This window comes from Cariama cristata, unplaced genomic scaffold (assembly GCF_000690535.1).
Source record: "Cariama cristata isolate BGI_N322 unplaced genomic scaffold, ASM69053v1 scaffold3274, whole genome shotgun sequence".
NCBI classification, from domain to species: domain Eukaryota; kingdom Metazoa; phylum Chordata; class Aves; order Cariamiformes; family Cariamidae; genus Cariama; species Cariama cristata.
This window is the reverse complement of record NW_009612202.1, coordinates 95,921-116,907: the sequence shown is the minus strand read 5'-3', so window position 1 is coordinate 116,907 and position 20,987 is coordinate 95,921. Positions and strand designations below refer to the sequence as shown.

At 36.5% G+C, this 20,987-nt stretch overlaps 1 protein-coding gene across 1 annotated transcript in view; it reads right to left on the bottom strand.

Moving 5' to 3' along the window:
* LOC104160400 (S phase cyclin A-associated protein in the endoplasmic reticulum-like) overlaps positions 1-20,987 on the bottom strand; it is a gene marked incomplete at its 3' end in the record, with an annotated part of 128,296 nt that overhangs the window by 13,122 nt on the left and 94,187 nt on the right. The window contains 1 exon segment of the mRNA XM_009698512.1: positions 4,552-4,667. Within this exon segment, the coding sequence (XP_009696814.1) occupies positions 4,552-4,667 (116 nt within the window).

Sequence of the window (20,987 nt, the reverse complement as noted above, 5' to 3'; positions counted from 1 at the left end):
TAGGCAAGAACTCACAACTTTTCCTTTATAAAAATCAGGGCATAATCAACATATAATAACTAACCTGTTTCAAGTGTAAAGCTTTTTCACATTACTTTCAACTTCTGAAGATTATAAATGAATATACTTTGATTATCAATGAAGAAAATAACCAAAAAGCTCAATTTGGCAGTGAAATAATACAAAACTAAACATTATCAAATTTAGGACATCTCAATTCAGTAGTGAACAGTTTATTTTTAACCAGTTTGAGTATTTATGCAGCACTCTGTTGGGGAAAGCAATCAGTATTGGTATTTAAAAGCTGAGTTGAGAAGAAGTGGCAGGTGAGCTATTACTGAAAAATGGTGCATAGAATGCCTGTAGAGTGGAATGGTTCAGGAACCACCAAGGTAAGAATGTGGACTGAAACAACAAAAAATTGATTTTAAGGTAAAAATAGCAATTTTAACTCTTGAAGACTATACAGGCCCTTATACTTCACTCAGGGGCCTATTACACAATCAGGAATCCTCAAAGATTCATAACCAACTACTATTTTGTCTGTGTTTTACATTATTTAAGGACATCCAATTAAAAAATGAGCTCCAGCTGAAGTCTAGTCTCAGTTAATAGAGAGAAGACAAAACTCAGCATCAATTCTCCTTCAAGATACTTCCAAAAACAGATCGGAGTTTCATTCTGAAATGTTACTGTACTTATGAATAAACTATTGCATGACAAGCGACAAACAATTAATTCACCCCAACATTTACAGGTGTGATGGAATTTGAAAGTCTTCTACAGAAATTCTCCAGTCGCTGGCTGATCAATTGTTTCATTGCAAGACCTGACTCTCAATCCAAAATTTTCGTAATATTTCACAGAGCTCCTTTCAACAATAAAACTTGTTCCTGTATTGCATGGGAGGGCAACATTGCTTTATCATTGAGCTCTGAGAGCTTGAAATCCAGCTCTGAGACAGACAGCAAGAATACATCGTGGAAAGAGACAGATGCCACAGGTTTCAGATATTGAACTTGACATTTGTCATTCTCTTTAGAGTACCTTTATGTCCTTGTACCAACTGCTAGCTTTCAAAGAATGCTCCTCTAGAGGGAATAATCTTTACAAGAAAATCAGAAAGCTTGTTTTGCACTTTACGTAAAAAAATTTGTGAACAATCCTATAGAACTGCATGAACAGAAACAGCGCAGCTTAAGAAATTTATGCTCATAAAACCAAGTAAAAATTACAAAGAACAAGCTACAAAAACAGTTCTCAGCTCAAAATAGTTCTTACTGAAAAGAGTAATTTATATCAATGCCATCCATAATATTATGCGGGCACCATTTTCTGCCTTTTATGTAAATAATTATGGTTCGAGCTTTTTTACCTTGGTAATACTCGCTTTAAATAAATGATGCAAGAAATTGTACAAATAGAGAAGACACATTATAATAAAACAGACTTTAATCATGTCTTAATTTGTAACAAAAGTCCTCCTTTGTTCCTTAATATAACTACTGCTAATTTCTATTTAAAAATGCTTGTCACCCAAGGAACTCAAAATATTTCACAAATGTTAATTAAACAAACCCTACAAACGCCATTTGTTAGTAGATTGATCACAACTTTCAAGGTCAGTAACATGTCATGGCACAAAAGGGCTAAATGAGTTGTCCATAGCAAATATGCGAGGCAACGCAGGGGATAAGACTCATCTTCTGGTCTTAAGTCATTAAATTGTTTTGCTGTGCAGCTCCCATTTGCTTTTCAGTAGAAGCATAAGAAAAATACTGTAAGACTCTGAAACCTCTTGAAATTCTGCTGAATAGGTCTTATTTTGTGGAGAACTGAACAAATTCAGGAAAATTACAAAATGCTACTCTAAGAAATAACGTGGCTGGACAATAATTTGTATGTTAACACCAATAATAAAACTTACTATAATCCACTGCTTTCTCTTTTCCTTTTTCAGTGATTTATTTGAAGGGGAGAAAAATTGCCCCAACACCAAATGTATCATCCTTCTCATAAATGTCACATCTTTTTCACAGCATTTGCCATCCTGCTGGTCTAACTACCAATCTGGACAGTAGTACAAAACAACAGGCATATTGTTAAATCTTCTGATGATAAAGCTTTATCTTGTAGACATGGGATTAAAGTTCTGAGCTGCACCATACCGCCAGGATTTTGGAGAAAGAGAGATGTAGATAATAGCCCATGTAATCTCCTCACCTACTTGTAAATAGCTTATCCTCATCACAAAACAACAGACAAATTCCCAATTTAAGATGAGTACAAATGGTTAAACATTGCAAGAGCACACAAACAATCTTGAGTACAGTAGTGTCCTTTAGCAAAGCGTATTTGGCTACGGGAAGACTGGAGGGCAATTGATCAAAGGTCTTAATTCAACTTCCTTCTACAGGGCTTTGTTTCGTCTTTAAACAGAAAAAACTGCTGCTCTGCTAGATTCAAAGTTTAAGGAGTCAGGATATAAATTATATTTGCACAAAAGAAAAAAATAATTTCAAACTAATTTCAAAAATTAAATGAGGAGAAACACAGTACAAATTTTCTTCCTCATTTAAAGAACTAAATATGTTCTATGGTTATACTTTGGTTTTGAAACTCTCTCAAACATTCTGTATTTAAAGCAACACATTTGAAGAATTTCTTAAATACTTTCAGCGAGACCATACTAATGAGCATTAACATGGTTTCTCTAATCCAGCCACGTTTGTGCCTGTTTCAAACTGCTCATAGAAAGTCCCACCCTCTGGAACTATTGCTTGCTCTTGACAGTCGAGTTGCAGATTTCTGCACAAAACACGTTCTTCTCTATCAGAAAGAAGACCACAGAAGTAACAATAGAGGAGGCTCTACATCCCATGCAGCAACACCAAGTTCACTGTGACACTTCTAGCAGACTCCAGACTCTGTAAGTCAGACTCAAGCAGTTAGACTCTTGTAGAAAAAAACTGCAAGAGTAGTTAGCTTTAGAAAGCAAGATCCTGTTAAATTACATGCAAACTGATGTACAACTTCCGAACTACAATACTTTCAGATGCCTATAAACCAGAGATTGCAATTTGCTGTAAAGTTGAATGAAACACTATATTTCAGTAGCAGAGCTAAGTTCTTCAGTAGATTTCTTAATGTACAAAGCTGTCAGATAGTTTGTATTAACCTCTTTTCTGCCTTGATAGTTCTTTTGGAAATACAGATAGCTGAAAACTTGTGTTAATAAAACAATGTTTAAAGAATTTTTCAAAGGTTTAAAAATTCTTTATATAATTCAGTCATGAATAGGCTCAAGAATCTGAGAAACTAGTTATACTGGTCTGAAATAGGAATGAGATAGACAGTAACTGTCATAGAGAGGAGAACCTCTGATAAATTTATTTGGATGTTTTTTCTGCTAAACAGATGATGCTGACATGGGGCTTTATTTACCAGCACGTAAGTTCCTTTGAGAACTAATACAACCTCATACTGTCTTAACAAACTTCAAACAAATGGTTTCAGTAACACAATATTCTTAAACTTTCTCAACAAAGGTTGCCAAACTGGGACTATGCCTAAAATGAAAGAAGAAAAAGATGTATAGAAGATGCACATTCTGCTCACCATAGGATCAATTCACGATTGCTCATTCACGGAGGTGGCTGGACTTGCAGCAAATGCATTCTGCATGACTTAGTGGGAAGATAGGAATTTTATTCTCTTTGAAGTTAAGATACTAAAAGCATGTTTTTTTCCTGAGTGTTCTTTCCTAGCACTTCACATCTGTCCCATAATATATTAATGGACAGTTTTAATCCAAACCCTCACAATGTAGTGCTTAAATTCCAATTATTACAATATTAAAATATATCTACAATTGATGACAATGGTACACAACAGGATATCCTGGGCATGGTTCCTCTTGCACTAAAACCATGCCTAGCTCTGTTCTGAAGGCACATATGTACTTTTGAATGAATAAAAACTACAGTTAAGAGATTAGGGGAAAAAGCATGCTTTTGAGTTATCAGGTTTTGCAGGCATTCTGTTTAGTCAACACCTTTTTTTTCAGGGATTAGACATTTAAACCCTTCTAGTCTTATGTGCTATAAAGAGGAATTCCTCTAATCCACAAGAATTTTGATTTACCTGTTTGTAGAAGCCCTTTCAGCTAGCTGTATCTTACAACTGTTTCATTTTAAGAGCAGTCAGGCTCCAGTGAATTACAACCCTTTAAAAAATTCCCCCACTTCCCACTACAGATCTTTACAGACTAACTTCAAAAGATATGTACCCTCCTCTTCTGTTTAATACAGTTTTCTCATTTTGTACAATTAGGGATGCCACTGCCCAAATATATCATAGCTAAAATCACCAAGTTAGAAAACCAGAGGTTGAGTGGAAATCTTCCACCTTCCATGGCAGCATTGCGTTCAGCTTGATTTTTTTCTTTGAAGTTCAACACTGGACTATGAGAAGAAGCAGCAGTGAAGCAGCAGATGTGAAATAAATATTCTAGCGATTCTAAGTGGCAAATGAAGGGCTGATCATACTTACTTAAAAGGAATCCGTGAAATCGCATTCAGGTTGGTGGGAGAAGTCACCACTTGAAGAACATTTTCAAGGGCAGTCAGTCCTCCTGCAGCCCTAAACGCTATTTGATCTGCTGTGTTCTAGATAAATACAAACACAGAAGAGAACCAACAGAAATTAAAGACATTCCTACATAAGAGATATGCCTGATAGACAATTTTCCTGAGTTTCGTCAATGTAGAAAATCCTTAATACATGTTTATCATATTCAACACCTTTGAAAAAGAGCATTTCACTGCCAGTACACAGGGAAGATAAATCTTTAGACCTAGAGTTGAAATTCTCAGGCGCTATTTTTTTCAAATATCATATATACATATCAAATACTATATAGGTAATACAGTTGAATACCATATTTTCTGTAATGACATACTGTTATAGGGATAAAGTTAATCTTTATCTGTTGCTATTATCTTTGTAGCTATACTTTATTGCTTTGTATATGATTTAAAGAATACAGACAATTTCTAGATGGGTACTTCCTCTTTTTTACAAACTTTTCCAAAAGGAGACAATCTCCAGGCTTGTTCCCTGATTTGTTCATTGTATGCATACAATAGCTTAGGCAGGTCACTTTAAAACACGAGTACCGTGATTACACTTATGATACCTGGTTATGTATTTCACAGAATGTGGACCCCGTAAGTTAAGTTGCTGATCTGGAAGAATGCCTGACAGTGTCACCAGTCAGATGTCTTATTTTATCCTTAATCTTGGAAAGGTAGAAATGTTGCTTGACAGATGACGTTGAGGATACAAGCTGGTTATCCGCTCTGTCTTCTCAAATTAATTGCTTGGTGTTTAAGAATCAGGTTAAAAATCTGGATGTGATTTTTGGTAGTGCTTCAGTTATGGGAAACTACAGAGGTAAAGTTTGAAAATGTCACCTAGATGATTGGTGTAGTTTATCTCTTTAGCAACTCCTACTTATTAATCCCCCAGGTTCTTTGTCTAATTTGCTGCTTGCAGTTTATTCAAAATGTAGCAGAATGAATGAATATTTTTAGCTTTGAGATATGACATTCACATCCAGCTTGTTTTGCATTCATTATGCTATGCTGTTGGTTATGAATGGAAAGATTCAATTTAAACTAGTCTTGTATGTGTTTCTAACTTCCTAGATTAGCTTTTCTTTATTCTAGGTGTCCTCTTTGAACTTTCACTTAGCAGAATTTTACACTTAAATACCCTTCTACCATTATTCTTATGGTTTGCAAATGACTGTGTTTTTGCTGGAGCAGATCCAGTACTTTAGAACTCACTGGTGCCCTTTTCCTCTCCTGCAAAACTGTTTTTATCTCCTACAGTTTAAAACAAAGCAAGTAAGATCTTTTTCTTCTCTTCCTTTCAAGTTGCTATTTTTGTATAACTTTATTGGCAGTTTGTATTTAATCATCTTGATTTTGTCAATGCTGAGGATATTCTAGTTAATAAGAAGTTTTGGGTTTTTTTTTCCCCAGTGCTGCAAGCACTTGGCATGTAGGAGAAAATGGAAAGTGCTCTATAAATACAATCATTATTAATCCATAAGAATGTATTATACTATAACAGACTGTATAACAGAAAAAACTCCTAGTGACTCTGGCAAAAACATCTTTCTTTGAACAACTAGAAATATAATTGGGCAAGATACAATATGATTTAGAAGAGAAATATTTTTCCCTGTGAGAATTAAACATTAATATGTAAACACAAAAGTATGGGTTTTTTTTTTTAACAATCAGTAACTTTCTCTCCATTAAGTTTCTTTCAAGCAAACATCTACATTCTATTTAAGTTCCAAGCTCTAGAAAAACTGCTCAAACACAGAAGTCAGATATTCAAAAAGAAAACATTTTCCACAATTAGTATTAACTGCATGTAGATTTTTAGGCAGTCAAAAGGTTTACCTTCACAGGAATAACTAGCCTCAAATGAATGGAAATCTGTGTGCCAACTCACCAAGCAGTTAAGATAATCAATCAATCACTGATTTCCTACAGACTAATTGATAAATATAATTTCTAGCAGTCAATTCTAGTCCAGTTAGCCCAGTAAGTGTGCCTTAACTGAACAGTTACTTTTGAGTTTCACTCATAAATTCCTCCTTTACTTCCTCCTCCTCCCAACTAAAAACAAAACCAACCAACAAGCCTCCTTAAGCAACCCTTGGTTGAGGACCTGTGATACCACGCAACACAGCAACTGTGCGTCCAGCCTGCAGTGTGACAGATCCATCTGCAGTGAGCACTGCCTCCCCTGCAACGCTTTCCACCAACCTCCTGATAGAGCCGTAAGGAAAAGACAGCCAAACAGCAAAGAAATAGCCCTGCCACAAATCAGATATTATTTGAGCATCCTGGCTTACGGCCCCACAGTTCATAAACTTTCTTCTCTTCCTCTACTGCTCCACCACTGCTGCCGAGTGGTTCAGCACCTCCCAGACAAAGCCTGGGGCCTGATAATGCATCAGTTTTCACTTCAGCTTAAAACTTCACCAGTGTAAAGAGAGATTTTGTTGTTTCAAGTGTGCATTTTCCTTGGTAATCAACATATACACATAACCAGCGTAGGCAAATGTACACGAGGATTTCTGCATATGACTGGCATACGGGCATCGCAGCACACAAGTGAGAAAGACATTTATGTGACGTTGCTGATTTATTTGCTACAGCATATTAGTTAGTGCTACTCCAGTTTTAAATGTGCCAAGCACTTCCCACTTCTCACTTTCTCTGTTTCTCATGGGAGATCATGCCACAACCTATTAGCTCTCATGGCAAAGAAGTCTTTCCTGTCATTTAGACCAAATATGTCCTTTCTCTATTTCATCCCATTACTCTGAGTTATAATCCATTTTATTTCACACATTTTTTTGTTTCTCCACTTAGTAATTACTCCATTTTTGAAACTGTACATGTAGGGGTTGATTCACGGACTCTGGCGTGGGTAAAACCGAAGACCTTTATTGTTTACAGGTTTGTGCTTATATAGATTCACTAGCTGTCCACGCACTCTAGTTTGTTCATGAATTGGTTAACCCCTGCTGTCCACGCGCTGCAGCTAAGCTTTTAATTGGTGCTGTTAATAAGACACGCGTCTTCCAGTTTCGGTCTCACATCTGTGCTTCAAAATATTTTTATCTTCAGCTCCCTTTCTGCGTTTGCCTCATTATTTGCTTTCTCATTCTATTTCCTTCAAGCCTATGTTGAATTGTTCAAGGTCACTCGCAACACTCCCTGTGAATCCCACATGTACACTGTTACATTTTCCTACTTGGCTTCTTTCTCAATTCTATATATTCATCAATGCTAAACCCACTCTTATTTTTTCCATGTCAAATTTCCTTATCTGTGATTTTTTTCCAGAACTCCTCCTAACTCCATAAATACCCAGTATTGAAGTGTCCAGAAAGGAACTGTCCGCCCCCCTGCCCCAAACCAGTCACTAGAGCCCCACTGAAAGAAGCTATAATGTCTCCCTATTCTGAGATCTTCATGTATCTCTTTAAAAAGAATAATAATCTTTTGAAGCTGTTTGATTTCCTACATCCTCTCCTTTCACTTCAATCTGGAACATCACTTCCTTTTATAGACAGACTTTTGTCAGAATGCCTGTTTCACTTTTGTCTAATACTTTGCTATACAAGTATACTTTGCAAAAACAAACTTACGTTTTAAAGAACTTCCTTTACTGCTATAGTTTTCTATCAAGCAGAAGCAAGTTTGTAATTTCTCTCAGTTTTATAGGATTTAGCTTTATGTCCTATGATTCTTCTCTCTAGATTACTCATAAAAATTAATCAGCATTTTGATGCATAGTCATCAGGGAAATAAATCCCTAACTACATGCATGGAAGAGAGAGGGGGAAATCTTCAATAAAAGGAAGAAACAAACCAGCGGCAAAGTTGGGAAAGATACGTGAGCACAGTATTTTTTGCCGTGCTTACAAAGCTCTATAAAACTGCCACTCAGGGATTAGGAACACACTACTTTTGGCACGATATTTAATATATTTATCTCCAAGGATTCTTTTAAGACAGAGAACTCCAAGAGCTTTTAACCCGTTTATTGAAAGGCAATGTTGATTACCAAAGCAACTGCTGGTATACAGTGCTTGTGAATGACCTTGGTCACCACGCAAGTGTCCTGCTGTCAGGAATCCCAGGTTCAGGCACAGCTCCTTGAGCTTGGCCTTGGGTCAGTGGAGGTCAGGGGAACTGAAGGGAAAACATGCCCCATCCACAAAAAAAAAGCAGAAGAGTCATTTGAATATTGCATTACTGATGTTTTCAGAGTGAATACTGTGTGACTGTGGTACTGGAGGAAACAGTGAAAAAAGAATTGTGCGCAGACAGTTCCCTCAGGTATCCACAATACATGACCTCATATGGATGAGCTGTGTACAAAGAACGAACAGTATCAAATCTCCATCATGTTGAAAAATATTGCCATTCTATCTCTGAAGTATAGCAGCCAAATAATACTGAATTATTTTAAAATATGTCTAAATTAATTCCTACTTGAGGTGACTTTCAAATTTTGAAGTATTTGTATATTCATCTAAAGAAATCTGTCTTAAAGCATAAACATATGGGAGCAGGCTATCTTATCAAACTTATTTTTCTTTCCAGAATTAACCTATATCCTTCAAAATAGGATTCAAACTCACCTAATATTCAGTAGCGCTAAAGCTTTACATTACCTGATATATATTAAAACATATTAGAAATTCAAAAGAAGTAGACTGAGGCACGTAAGTTATTCAAAGTCCTTACCTAATATTCTTACTTAAATTGGTCCCCATTTGAATCTGTGTCAGAACGCAAGACCCATTCAGGTAACTACGACTTTTACTCTGGTAGCACCCAAGGCACTGAGCAGATCAGGCACCATGTGAGTATGAAAACCAACAGATCCTGCAGAGAGTAATTATTAAATCCCTATTTCAAAAGAGCATAAACCAGTATAGTATGGTTTTGTTGCTTGGAAGAATCCTTCAGACTTCTAACTTAAGTCTCCTAAATTACTTAGCTGGATGTTTATGAAACCCATTTCATAATTTCACTATAGAAACTGTTCTTTGAGTGGCGGCATATTTAGATTGGGAAGGTTATTCAGCAAAGCCAATGGATATACCAGGATTCATATTTGTTGAACAAAGGAAAATATATAAACATCTGCATTTTAAACAGTTTGTGAAAATTTGACTTGCTCATATATATTTTCAGAAATTCACAACTATTTCAAATAACATTTTTAAACAACTTGATTTCTAAGTACAAAAGGATTTCAAGGCTCTGAAATTACCTGGTCACGCAGGAGAGCAGGGACAAATTAACATGTAGGCAAAAATGATTATTACTGTCATCTATGCGTTTCTTAACAGAGAGAGGAGGAGGCACAAAAACCTTGGGGATGCCACCTAGATGTGTCTTAACCATTACAAAAACAGTAAGAGAGATGTCTTCAGAACAGCAGATGTAGCACTCAAAACCAATACACCAGAAGAGTCTTGTTTTCCTTATCCCTCTCAAGTCTATCACTGTGAAATACAGTGGTCTTGTTTGTACAGGAGAAAAGCCAACACAGCTGATGTGATATTAAGTATGTATTCTTAATCTTTGCACCATTATAAACTTGTCATTTAGAGCACACAGCAACTAATTTCAGCAGACCAGTGCATGAATCAAGTAACTTTAGCAGAGAGTGTGCGTACACCAATGCACATGTGGCAAAGTAAACAGAAAGAACAATAAATTAAATCATGTAACCATTGTATGTATTAATTATGAATTAAACATTTCAAGAAACTTAAAATTAATTCCTTTTTTTATTTTTAAATGATGACTAACAATCAAGAAAGCTCCCTGCACACTGGGCAAGCGTGGTTGACTTATTTACCTACCTGTTACAACACCTTAATGGATTTGAATTCCCCTTCTCTCCTCTCCGATGGCTTGAGTGACAACTGACTAATAGGATTACAGGCTCCGTTCCAATAATACGCCTCAGCTACATGCCAGCAAAAAAATGACAGCCTAAACCTGAATTACATGGCCTGGGAATCCATCCAATTATTAACTAAAGTAACTGTTATTACCTAACCTAATCAAAGGAGAAGCAGCTGTTAATCTTTGGTGGCCTGCAGTGTAGTAGCGGTCAGACTGGATGAACTGTCTTTGTACTTGACTCCTCTACAGACAATAATTATGTCCTTTGTGATCAAGAAGGAAGGGCTTCCTAACCTTTCAGACAGAGGCAGCAGATGGGGAACAAGTGTTTGTGTGTTCATTAACAAGATAGGGTGGATTTTATCAGGGTTTGGCATCTGTGGCACCTTCAGAAGGACCACTTACCCAGTGACACAAGTATGTTTGGCAAATTTGAAAATTAGCAGACTAAATAGAAAGTTCAAAATAATGTTTTCATCTCATCTGACATTTGGTACAAAAAAATACACACAGCTAAAAAAAAAGTGATTTACACATATGCCTCATCACACCTCACATGATCGACAAAGAAATACATGAAAAGGTCAATTGACCTGTGCTGTTGTTTTGCTGGGTTTTGTTTAACTCATTGAAGCACTCAGATAATATAAACTGTATGCTTCTGAAATAAAACCAAATCAGGGGAAAAAAAAATCTCTGATTTATTTATACAAGTCAGTGGGTAATACAAAGTAACAGAGAGTGAAATAAAGTCAGCATCAATTAATAACAGGTTTTGGTTTCTCAGTACAACATTCCAGGACAGAAGCAAGACCAAAGCCTCTGTCCTGTGCTGCTGCTGCCCTTTACATGGGACATTTGGCAAACTGGAAGATTTGTAAACCAGACGATAGGAGGTCAGAGAGACCGGCCTCACCATGAGACACGACAGAAGTACAATTTCGTTCATGCTGGGGAAAGTAAAATCAGATGGGATCACAGTGTGGAAGTACTTGAACGGGAAGAAGATTTCTGATAAGGCATACTAACAGCTAATATTTGGAAGCTGAAACTGGATGAGTTCAGGTAAGAATAAAATCGGGTTTTTTTAATGCCAAGAGTAATTAATGATGAGCATAATATACTTAGGATATAGTCGACACTCAATCATTTGAAGTTTTTAAATCAAACCTGATTATCTCCTAGAAAAATATGATCCTAGTTAAATCATAATTTATTAATTTGGTGCAAGAGTTATTGGGTGAATTCCAATGTCCTGGACCAAAGTACTCACTTTCATACATTTCTCCTGTTAAAGTATTATTATTAGTTAATAAGTAGAGCAGAATCAGGAATAATGCAGAGTTTTAACAGCTGAAATGATTTAATGTCAGCTTTACCATCTCTGTTCTATGTAACTTTATCACTTCACATTTTGACTATTTGAAATCTTTTTGATCTAACTTAAATACTCTGGTGTAAACCCTCTAAGACAAACCTCCACAATCAATATTTTCATGTAGATTAAAAAAGAGTATTTTCCTTCATCAGCCAAAAGGACACTTTCTGCTAGTCCTGCCCACTATGTCCAAATAAGAAGGTGACCTGGAAAGCCTGTTTTTGAACAGACCTCAGGAACTAAAACAGTTTAGAAGAAAATATTTCTGAATGAAACCTGAATAACTTTGAAACGTTCTGACTTCTGTTTCTGAAAGAATACACTGAACTTGTGCAACTCTACTCTACACTTGTTAAACTGTTCACTGGAGGAAGAAATAACAACTAATTAGTAAAATATAGTTGAAATCCATCTTAAGAATTTTCTTCTTTCCTTTTATCTAGTGTTTGAAGATTCTATCTAAAATGCCAGGGGCTAAAAAATGCAGTTCAAAGCTGCCTTAGAAAAACAAACCAGACAACTGAATTCTGGGCTGGCTCCTCCTTTTTTTTTTTTTTCCTTCCCTCCCCCTTTAAATAAATACACAAGTGTATCTACATGCACTTACAAAACCATAGATACATTCGTGATTGTAGCAAATCTACACTCTGATTAGTCCTCCAGACATAAAACTTTATACAGTGAGAATCACCATAGAGTTTACCAAAATAACATTTTCTATTAAAATAGACAACTTTGTTCCCTGTAATACTTCTCACTAGTGAAGTCAGTATTATATCATAATCACCCCATTCTATCTGAAAATCTCAAACTGGTTGTCAAACATGAGTGACTTCACCCACAATAGAATTTCAAGCACTGAACATCAATGGGAAACTAGTTTAGGATTAAAAGATGAGCCAGAATAGGCTCAGTAGCATTTGCATACCATTGGGGGGAGGTATTAATTCACATTAAGGACATCATGTATTTCTATTGACTCCTCCTTCACACATTGCTTACGTGTTAAAGCACACAAGCTCTTTAGGCAATACTATGCAAGGCCACACAAAGGAAGCCTTGAGAAATGCTCCCTTCTAACACAAAGCACAAATTCTGAAGCCTTAAAGATGAGGTAGCCCCTTGGGTTTCTGTGTTTATACTCCATACAGACTAATCCCTGTGGCTTCATCTAGGAGAGGATGATTACCTAGCATCTAAGATGGTAGGGAGGTAAAAGGGCCTTATCTCGCAGAAGGTGTTTCACTCCCTACATGATGTTCAGTACTTGCACACCCCTGTGGAGAGTCCCTCACGTCTAAGCCATTTGGATAACACTGCTTTTTCACTTTAATAGCTAAGGTATACTAACTGCAACTTCACATATCTTACGAAGACAAATATCAAAGTACAACAAAAATAAAGGGTGAAAAAGAAAGCGGTTGATACATCACTCAAATGCAACAATAAAAAATGATGCTTAATTTTTAATAAATGAAAGATAAAAAACCAGATGAGGCATTTACTATTATACTCTCTGAAAGTACATTATTGACAAGCGACTTGAAATTGGTTCAAACCTAGGGACAATGCCACTACTAAGAAATTGATTCTTAAGCCTGTCCTGCAAACGCTAAATGTCCCATGCTCATAAATATAACTTCAGTCTACGCACATCATATACTCTGTTCATTCTTCTGTTTCCAAACTTCTGCCCATATTGTGAGGTAAACTGTATTGGATTGGGCTCCTTACTGAATCATTGTATTATCTCACTGAGTAAGATGAACCTTATTTACAGGATCTCCTTCCAAGTTTTGCAACGATTTTTCAGTTCAATAGTAAAATCACAGAGAGGCACTCTATTAACACTTCTGCTGACAAGGACAGGACCCTCACAACCCTGTTTGTGCAGTTTCAAGAGTCAGTGAAAGCCATAAAGGAAAGACAGGTAACGGTAAACTAGCGAATTCCATGTTATCTGTTTAGCTGCTTTCACTTATGCTGAAGTAGCGTAAGAGGGAACAGCCAATATTATTTGGAAAAATAAGAATTGTCCTTATAGATACTGTGAAAGACAGCACTGAGTATTGCAGCACTTGTGCTTATTAAAAATAAATGTTTAGTCTATTTATAAATAACAGGGCATCCAGTAAGTGCATCAGCTAAAGGAGGAAAGCAAGGCTAAAGGTTTAAGTCTCTAATACCAAGAACAACTGCTCCTAGGTCTCCATAGATGGCTCCATTAGCTAAGGCAAATTTTACTTTTTCTGAATAATCTCATAAATAGAAGTTTCCAAACAAGTATATAAAAAACACAATTACATGATCTTGTCCTGTTCTCTCTCAGCATTTTATTGGATAAGAAATTGTCCAGGGAGTAGGAAAGTTACAGATCTCTTGCAACACTCAAATCCCTACGGCTGACATTTCACCACTGAAAGCTTTCAGCTACTAGAAAGCAGCACTGATTTCAGCTGAACTTAAACTATGAAAACCAGCACAATCAAGCAAAACTAAAGATATTAAAATTAAGCAGAAGACATATAGAGAGGGAGCAATGGTTATTTAAAGACCTGTAGTCCGGTCAAGGGCACTTGAATTCCAAACACTGCTTTCACACCGATTGCCTTGAGTACTCTCTTGTAACCTCTTGGACTTTTTGCCCATTACCCCATCTACAGGACAGCAACAAAGGACTGCAGGGCAGATGAATAACGTGGGTTTGTGAAGTATTGCAAACATGAGAACAGACAAGACCTCTAGGTGATATGTTCTCAAGTCAGAAGTGATGATCTCAAATCAGATGTAGAATTTTAAAAAAAAATACTTTCAAGAAAATACATGTATAGATATACCATCAGAATAAATTAAATGAAAACTTCGTTTCTTTAGAAACGATAATAATCATTACTTTATCATGATCTCTAAACTGGTATCTGCTCATTAGCAGAAACATGCCTGCGTAGGGCATTTTTTCATTACTCAGAAATCATTGCCTGTACTTTAATGATATTAAAACTTCTCGTCTTGTAAATGCTTAGTGAAGAAACTTTGCGTATCTTGGAATGTATATATATCCATTATATCCATTCTGATAAGATGTATTAGTTCTAAACTGATGTAGAAGGAAAAAAGCCTGATCTGACAGAAAAAGGCCACAAATAGTACAGAATAAGTGCACTGGAAGCTAGCAACATTTAATTGCAACCCACAGAACCAAAAATCAACACAGCAGTTTTCAACTACACCTGATGTGCACAGCAAATTAACCTCCAAATAATCTTGGAATAAGTACACTGCAGGGCTTATCTGTGAACTGAACTTGCCTTTTAATACCACTTCCAGCAAACAAAAAATATTCTGTGGATGACCTCTAGTAACAAGCTCCTATTTTTATGTCCATCTTGGAAAAAAGGTTAATCCACAGATTACAGAAACTCCAGGCAAACAAATTATTGATGATACAAAGCAACTTCGACCAACCTGCAACACATGTCTGACCTATCAATTTCTTCCTGGCAGTGACAGGGGAAAGGCTGTTTGGGTAGAAGATGCCGTCCAAAGAGCTCCTCCTGTGTTTGCCCATAACCCGCTCTTTGAACTCACAGCTCCTGTGCTACTACTATCAAATCTGCTGCTGTAGTTGATCAAACCAGGTGATGTTTTTACTACTACTAGCAATTTGGACCATATGCAATTAAGATGGTAGATACAGCACAATATCCCATACTCCAGGCTTTGAACACTGCCGAATCTTCTTCAAACTGTGTTTTAGTGGCACTGTGCATCATTGGCACTCAGTGCTGAATGCATACACGTTAAAAATCCCTAATCTTCCAGTTAAAGGGTTTAAAGAACTCAATTAATTTCAAGGAGGGTTACTTACATCTCAGATCTTCCATCAATTATATCTGCTTTATCAGTTCCTGGGTTCATGCTCTAAACTCAGGTTCTGTACTTTGCTAAGAACAGCTAAAGACTAGATTAACATGTGCAACAAAGAAAGCATAAATACAGAATTCTCTATGTTGCCTTCTGTGTTAGCAAAATTGTTAAATTTTTGGTGGTAAAATACAGAGTTCCAAGGGCCTGAATTTTAATTTTAGCCGGTAAACAGACTTATTTTTAAGTTTTGCAATTCAACACACTTCATAAAGTTTGGATTTTTATTTGAAATCATTTTTAAACTCTTATAATTCAGCTTTACATTTTATTAATGACTTCCCTTCATGTGACATCACTGTAGCTCTGGAACTGGCTACTGCAGGACTATCCAAAGTTGAAAAATTAATGGATGGATTACAAAATTAATCCATTCTTTGTATAGAAACACATTATATGTTTAGCTAAAATGAGCCTTGAGTTATAACTTCTGATTATCTATAAAAAAAATCAGAGTAGCAATTACTTTCATAAAGAACAAAAAAATAGAAAGATGAAAGCACAGTTAAGAGTGCGTGAGTGGTTTTTTTATTTTTTAAACACTTCAGACACAAAATGCCCACTGCCCGATATAAAAGGCGGCTTTTTGGTGTAAACCAGAGCACTATGTATCAAAATCTTCGCATGGCTAAGAGCCAAAAGACACATATCACATATATAAGGGAAAGGCAGTAGGTTACCACATGACAGTACCAATGACTCCACTGGGTCCCACTGCACCGTTGCAAGGGTGGAGGTGGAAAGGGCGCAAGACTGATGTGGGGCTCGGGGGCCTTTGCCGGCTCGTTTTTGTCCGCAGCCATGAATTTCCTTGCCAGCTGCTGCCAGAGGTCAGCCCTGCTGCTGGTCCGGTGACAGTGCTGCCACCGCAGCCATGCTGAACTGCTGCTCAAGCACTGGAGACCGGTCCTCCCGATTCGCACTACAGATTAGTATAAAATGTGGAGAGCACAAACAACAGTGGCTCATAAATACGCCTATTTCACTGTGGGCATGTGACTACCTTTTTCTTTTTTTAAAATGAATACTGTGCATGTGTATACTTCTATTTTTTCCTATAGAACACTTGTATGATTGCACATTTAAGCCTTGACAGGAGATATACTGATTACCTATGTAAATATCCTAATGCACCAACACCAGGAGACATGCTGCTATAAGGAGCTCAGTAGGAAAAAAAAAACTGTGTAATTTCTAAGTACATTGGCACATGAAGTGCCACAGAATTGGCTAAACCCGATGTCAGAAAGATGAAAGCACACTCCAATAGGAGTACTCGAACAAAACAGGGGCCTGTTTGTCAAATACAAAAATCAAAAATATTTTAAATCAACAATATTTTAAAGCGTATTTTGAACATAGCCATAACTAAACTGAGAACTTTGAGAATTAACATGCAAATTAATTTAGCTGGTAATACCTTTGGCCTTAGAAGTCCTATCAGTATTCACAAATTGAAATCTTATGCAAGCACTTTTCTTCCAAAAAGAAAATTTGACTTCTAAATAGATTTATTACTTCCAAGGATTAAAAGGACATGCTGTTGTTTCTGCCAGTAGTGTCCTCTAGTGGAGAAATGGGAGATATTAAGTGAACAAGAAAACAGAAGTGGGCTGCATCACAGAAATCGTCCTGTCAAGGAAAATACAAACACCTCTCAATCACAAATGTGCCTATAAAAGTTCTGCATCTTGACTAAACTTTTCATTACTATAATAATGCTTAAACATAAACAACTTTCTAAAGCTTAAGTCAGACTGAGAAATGAATCAGTTGTGAGGCTATATACAATAATGGGTTGAGTGTGTTAAATAACATAAAAATAATGTCCTGTGCGTGTATACATAAGATCACAAAATACAGACAATGTGGCTATAACTTTGCTAAAGCCACTAGTCCATGACTTAGGTAAATTCACTAAAACAATAATTTTCACCCTTTTTCATACATAATGCCCTATGATGCTTTTTCTGGTTCAGTAAAAGGGTGACAGGTAAGCTGACACTTCCAGTGACTTCTCCAGCCCTCAACAAACCCACGTATCAGACATGCTGGGTTTCTTCTAGAGGTGTAGATATCCTTAACACTAGTGACTGTAGCTTGCCTACAGAAATGCTCTGCTACTGAAATGCGGAATCTATTCTATTCACAACTCCCAAACTCATCTATTATTGTCTTCTTCTCTCCATCTCTTCCTTTTCCTACATAAAAGCCAACCAAAATAATTTTTTGTGGGAAAAAAAAGAATCATCACAGATTTTTTAGGACTACAGATTTTTGCCACCTTACGCTCATCTGACCCTTCAATGCTCCAAAGACAGCAATTATTAATTTTGAAAAGATTACTGAATCATTGCTCCGCCTGCTAGCACTCCTGCTTTCTTCAGAGATACTGATCATCCTTGCCTCTATGGAGTCTAGCTGATTAACAAAGAACTAAGTTAAACTCACATCAATTGATTTTAGCCAAAATTTACGTTTAAAATTTGCTGCTTCTAATTCACACTTGACAGTTTTCTTCAATTACGAAATAAAAGTCACAAACCTCAAGCTATGGTCTGTGTGCTTTAAAGCTAGTCTGATTTTTCCAGTGACATAATTTAGCATAAAACACAGTACCTGTTTATGTTACTCTTGCTTAGCTTATGAATTCAAAACTTTGGTTTCAAATTACAGTATCTTGTCTAAAAGTCATTCAAAGCAACAATGATTATGTAGAGTAATAATGTCACATCCAGTTCAAATATAATCAATAGCAAGTTAAGAAAATCTTAAAGATACATTATTGCCTTTCAGTCAGTCCCAAATTCTATTCTTCTGAAAAATAAAATCCAGCTGTTATATTCACTGTCTTTCAATTCTCTCTGTGATGGCTACACTACTCCGCTACACTAGAAACATGCAGCTATCTAGGTGCTCAAGCCAGCCTCACAAATTTTTGCAGTACCAAAATTAAATGTTGGGAATCACAATTCCCACTGTATTCTTAAATACACTTAAATAAGTAACAATACTGAGTATTTATAGCATAGAATATTTGCTTCTAAAATCTATTTTGACGTATACACACATCATATATATATATTTATATATACATACACAAACACGTATACACACACGAGGCAATTTTAAATCTCCATAGAAACTTTTGAAGAAATTTATCATGAACAGTACAGAAGCTTACACGTGTTCCATTTAACACTGCTTTTGTTACATATCTTAGTTCTTCAGTGGTTTTCAATTTTATTGTTTCAGTTTCTGACTGATCAGAGTTTGTATTATTCAGGGGAAAAAACCAACAAACAAAAAACCCCAACAAAACCCAAAACAGGAGTAGCAGGCCAGGCAATTCAGTGTGCCTTCCAAAAACTGGCCTATTAATCTCCACACTGGCTATAGTCACCATACCCAATGGGCCTGACAGTTTAGAGAATAAAACATAAATACCAGGCCTGACTGTGTTGTTAAAGCCAGCCATTTCTGACAGTCTTTACAATGGGATAAACACTGTCTGTCTACAGTCCCCATGTATTTGAAAGCTACGACAAACATTTTACTGAAATGTAAACAACCGACACCACAACTGCTGAAGCAGGAGGCTGAAAAAAATCTATCTAAAAATCGCAAACCTAAAAACATTGCCTGATACAAAACAAACCATTAATGGTCACTGAGAGAGCATGTTTTAGAGGTCATAAGCATTGAGATCCTTTTTTAAAAAAATATTAAAACACTGCAGTCAACAAATAGCTCAGATTCACGTATTTTTCAGTTACAAAATGACATACTTTCTAAGGAAGTATTTTTTCTTCCCCCTGAAATCTGCTTCCAGTAAGGATACTATTCTGAATTAGTAATAAAAATAACTACCTTGAAACTTAGCTTACTGAAAAGCAGTTACTTTCAGATTCGTATGAAGAGAGCTGGTAAGTACAAGCGCCATGCCCCAATTTATTAAAAGCCTCCTCTTCTATACTTCTGGTTCCATTTCACTTCCACACTTTTAACAACTTAATTTACGCCCACTGTTATTTACTGAGATTTTTAGACCACCTAGAGAGCCTGAAGGAGATTAGGGACACAGCTATTCTCAAAACTGTACAAAATCATAGTCAGTTTTATAAACATCAGAACCAGTGAAATCTTGTTTGTTAGGGCTTTGCACCTTGTGATAGACAGGTGAGCTTCAGCTGTAATGTTTGCTTAGGCTGGGACATTTATAAAGCCTCTATCCTTCCCCTGTGGCTGCAGCTCTCTCTTTAGGAGTATCTCTAAGACCTTCTGTCAAATCAGGAATCTTATAACTTGTGTTGTGATGAAGACCTTTTTCAAACTAGTGGTCGGACAAGAAACATCATAAAAATAATTCCAATTAAGCAGATTAACTGCTGCACTTGGATTCCAAAAATCAAGAGGTTCCCTCGTGATCATATTGAATCTATGTGTCATATTCCCAGTCAGAAGGATGGGAGACACATTAAGGGCTTGTCTAGGTGCCGCACATAAGTATTGCACAAATTTTACTAAAGTGATTTAACTGCAGTGTTTTAGCTGCAGCTGAGCCAGGTGAAAAGGCTATTGCCCTCAGCTGCTTGTCACCACCCTTATTGAAGGTAGCATCCTGCTACGTTCCTCAGAACAATGATGTCTGTCATCTCTGCCGACACCAGACCTATCAAAAGCACCAGAATACTTTAAATATTTAACAGTAGGACTTTTAAAACCTGGACCCCCAAAAAAACCCTCTCAAAACAAATTTTAGGAAGAACTTTAGGGAAGTAATGTTCTGTCACCAAGTCTAACAATGACCATCCGAGAGGCAGTAACCTCTGACCCAGGTCAGGTTCATAGCCTTAGAAATATATGTACTTCAATCAGTGTAATGTCCAGTGTCTATGTAGTAGAAAATGCTTTTCTTTTTTTTTCTCAATCAGTAAATCTCACCCCTATGCATTGAGGGAAATAAATTATATAAGCATCAGCAACTTAAAACTATACCTCTAGTCAAACTAATAGGATATACATCTTTAAATATACTGGTTTCTGAAAGTGTTCCTTATTACAGGACATTTCTGTATGAGTGCTCAAGTCAAACCTGAGCAGTTAATCTGGGATTCCTTACACATCTGAAACACACTGCTGCCCTTGGTAATGGATGTGTAAAA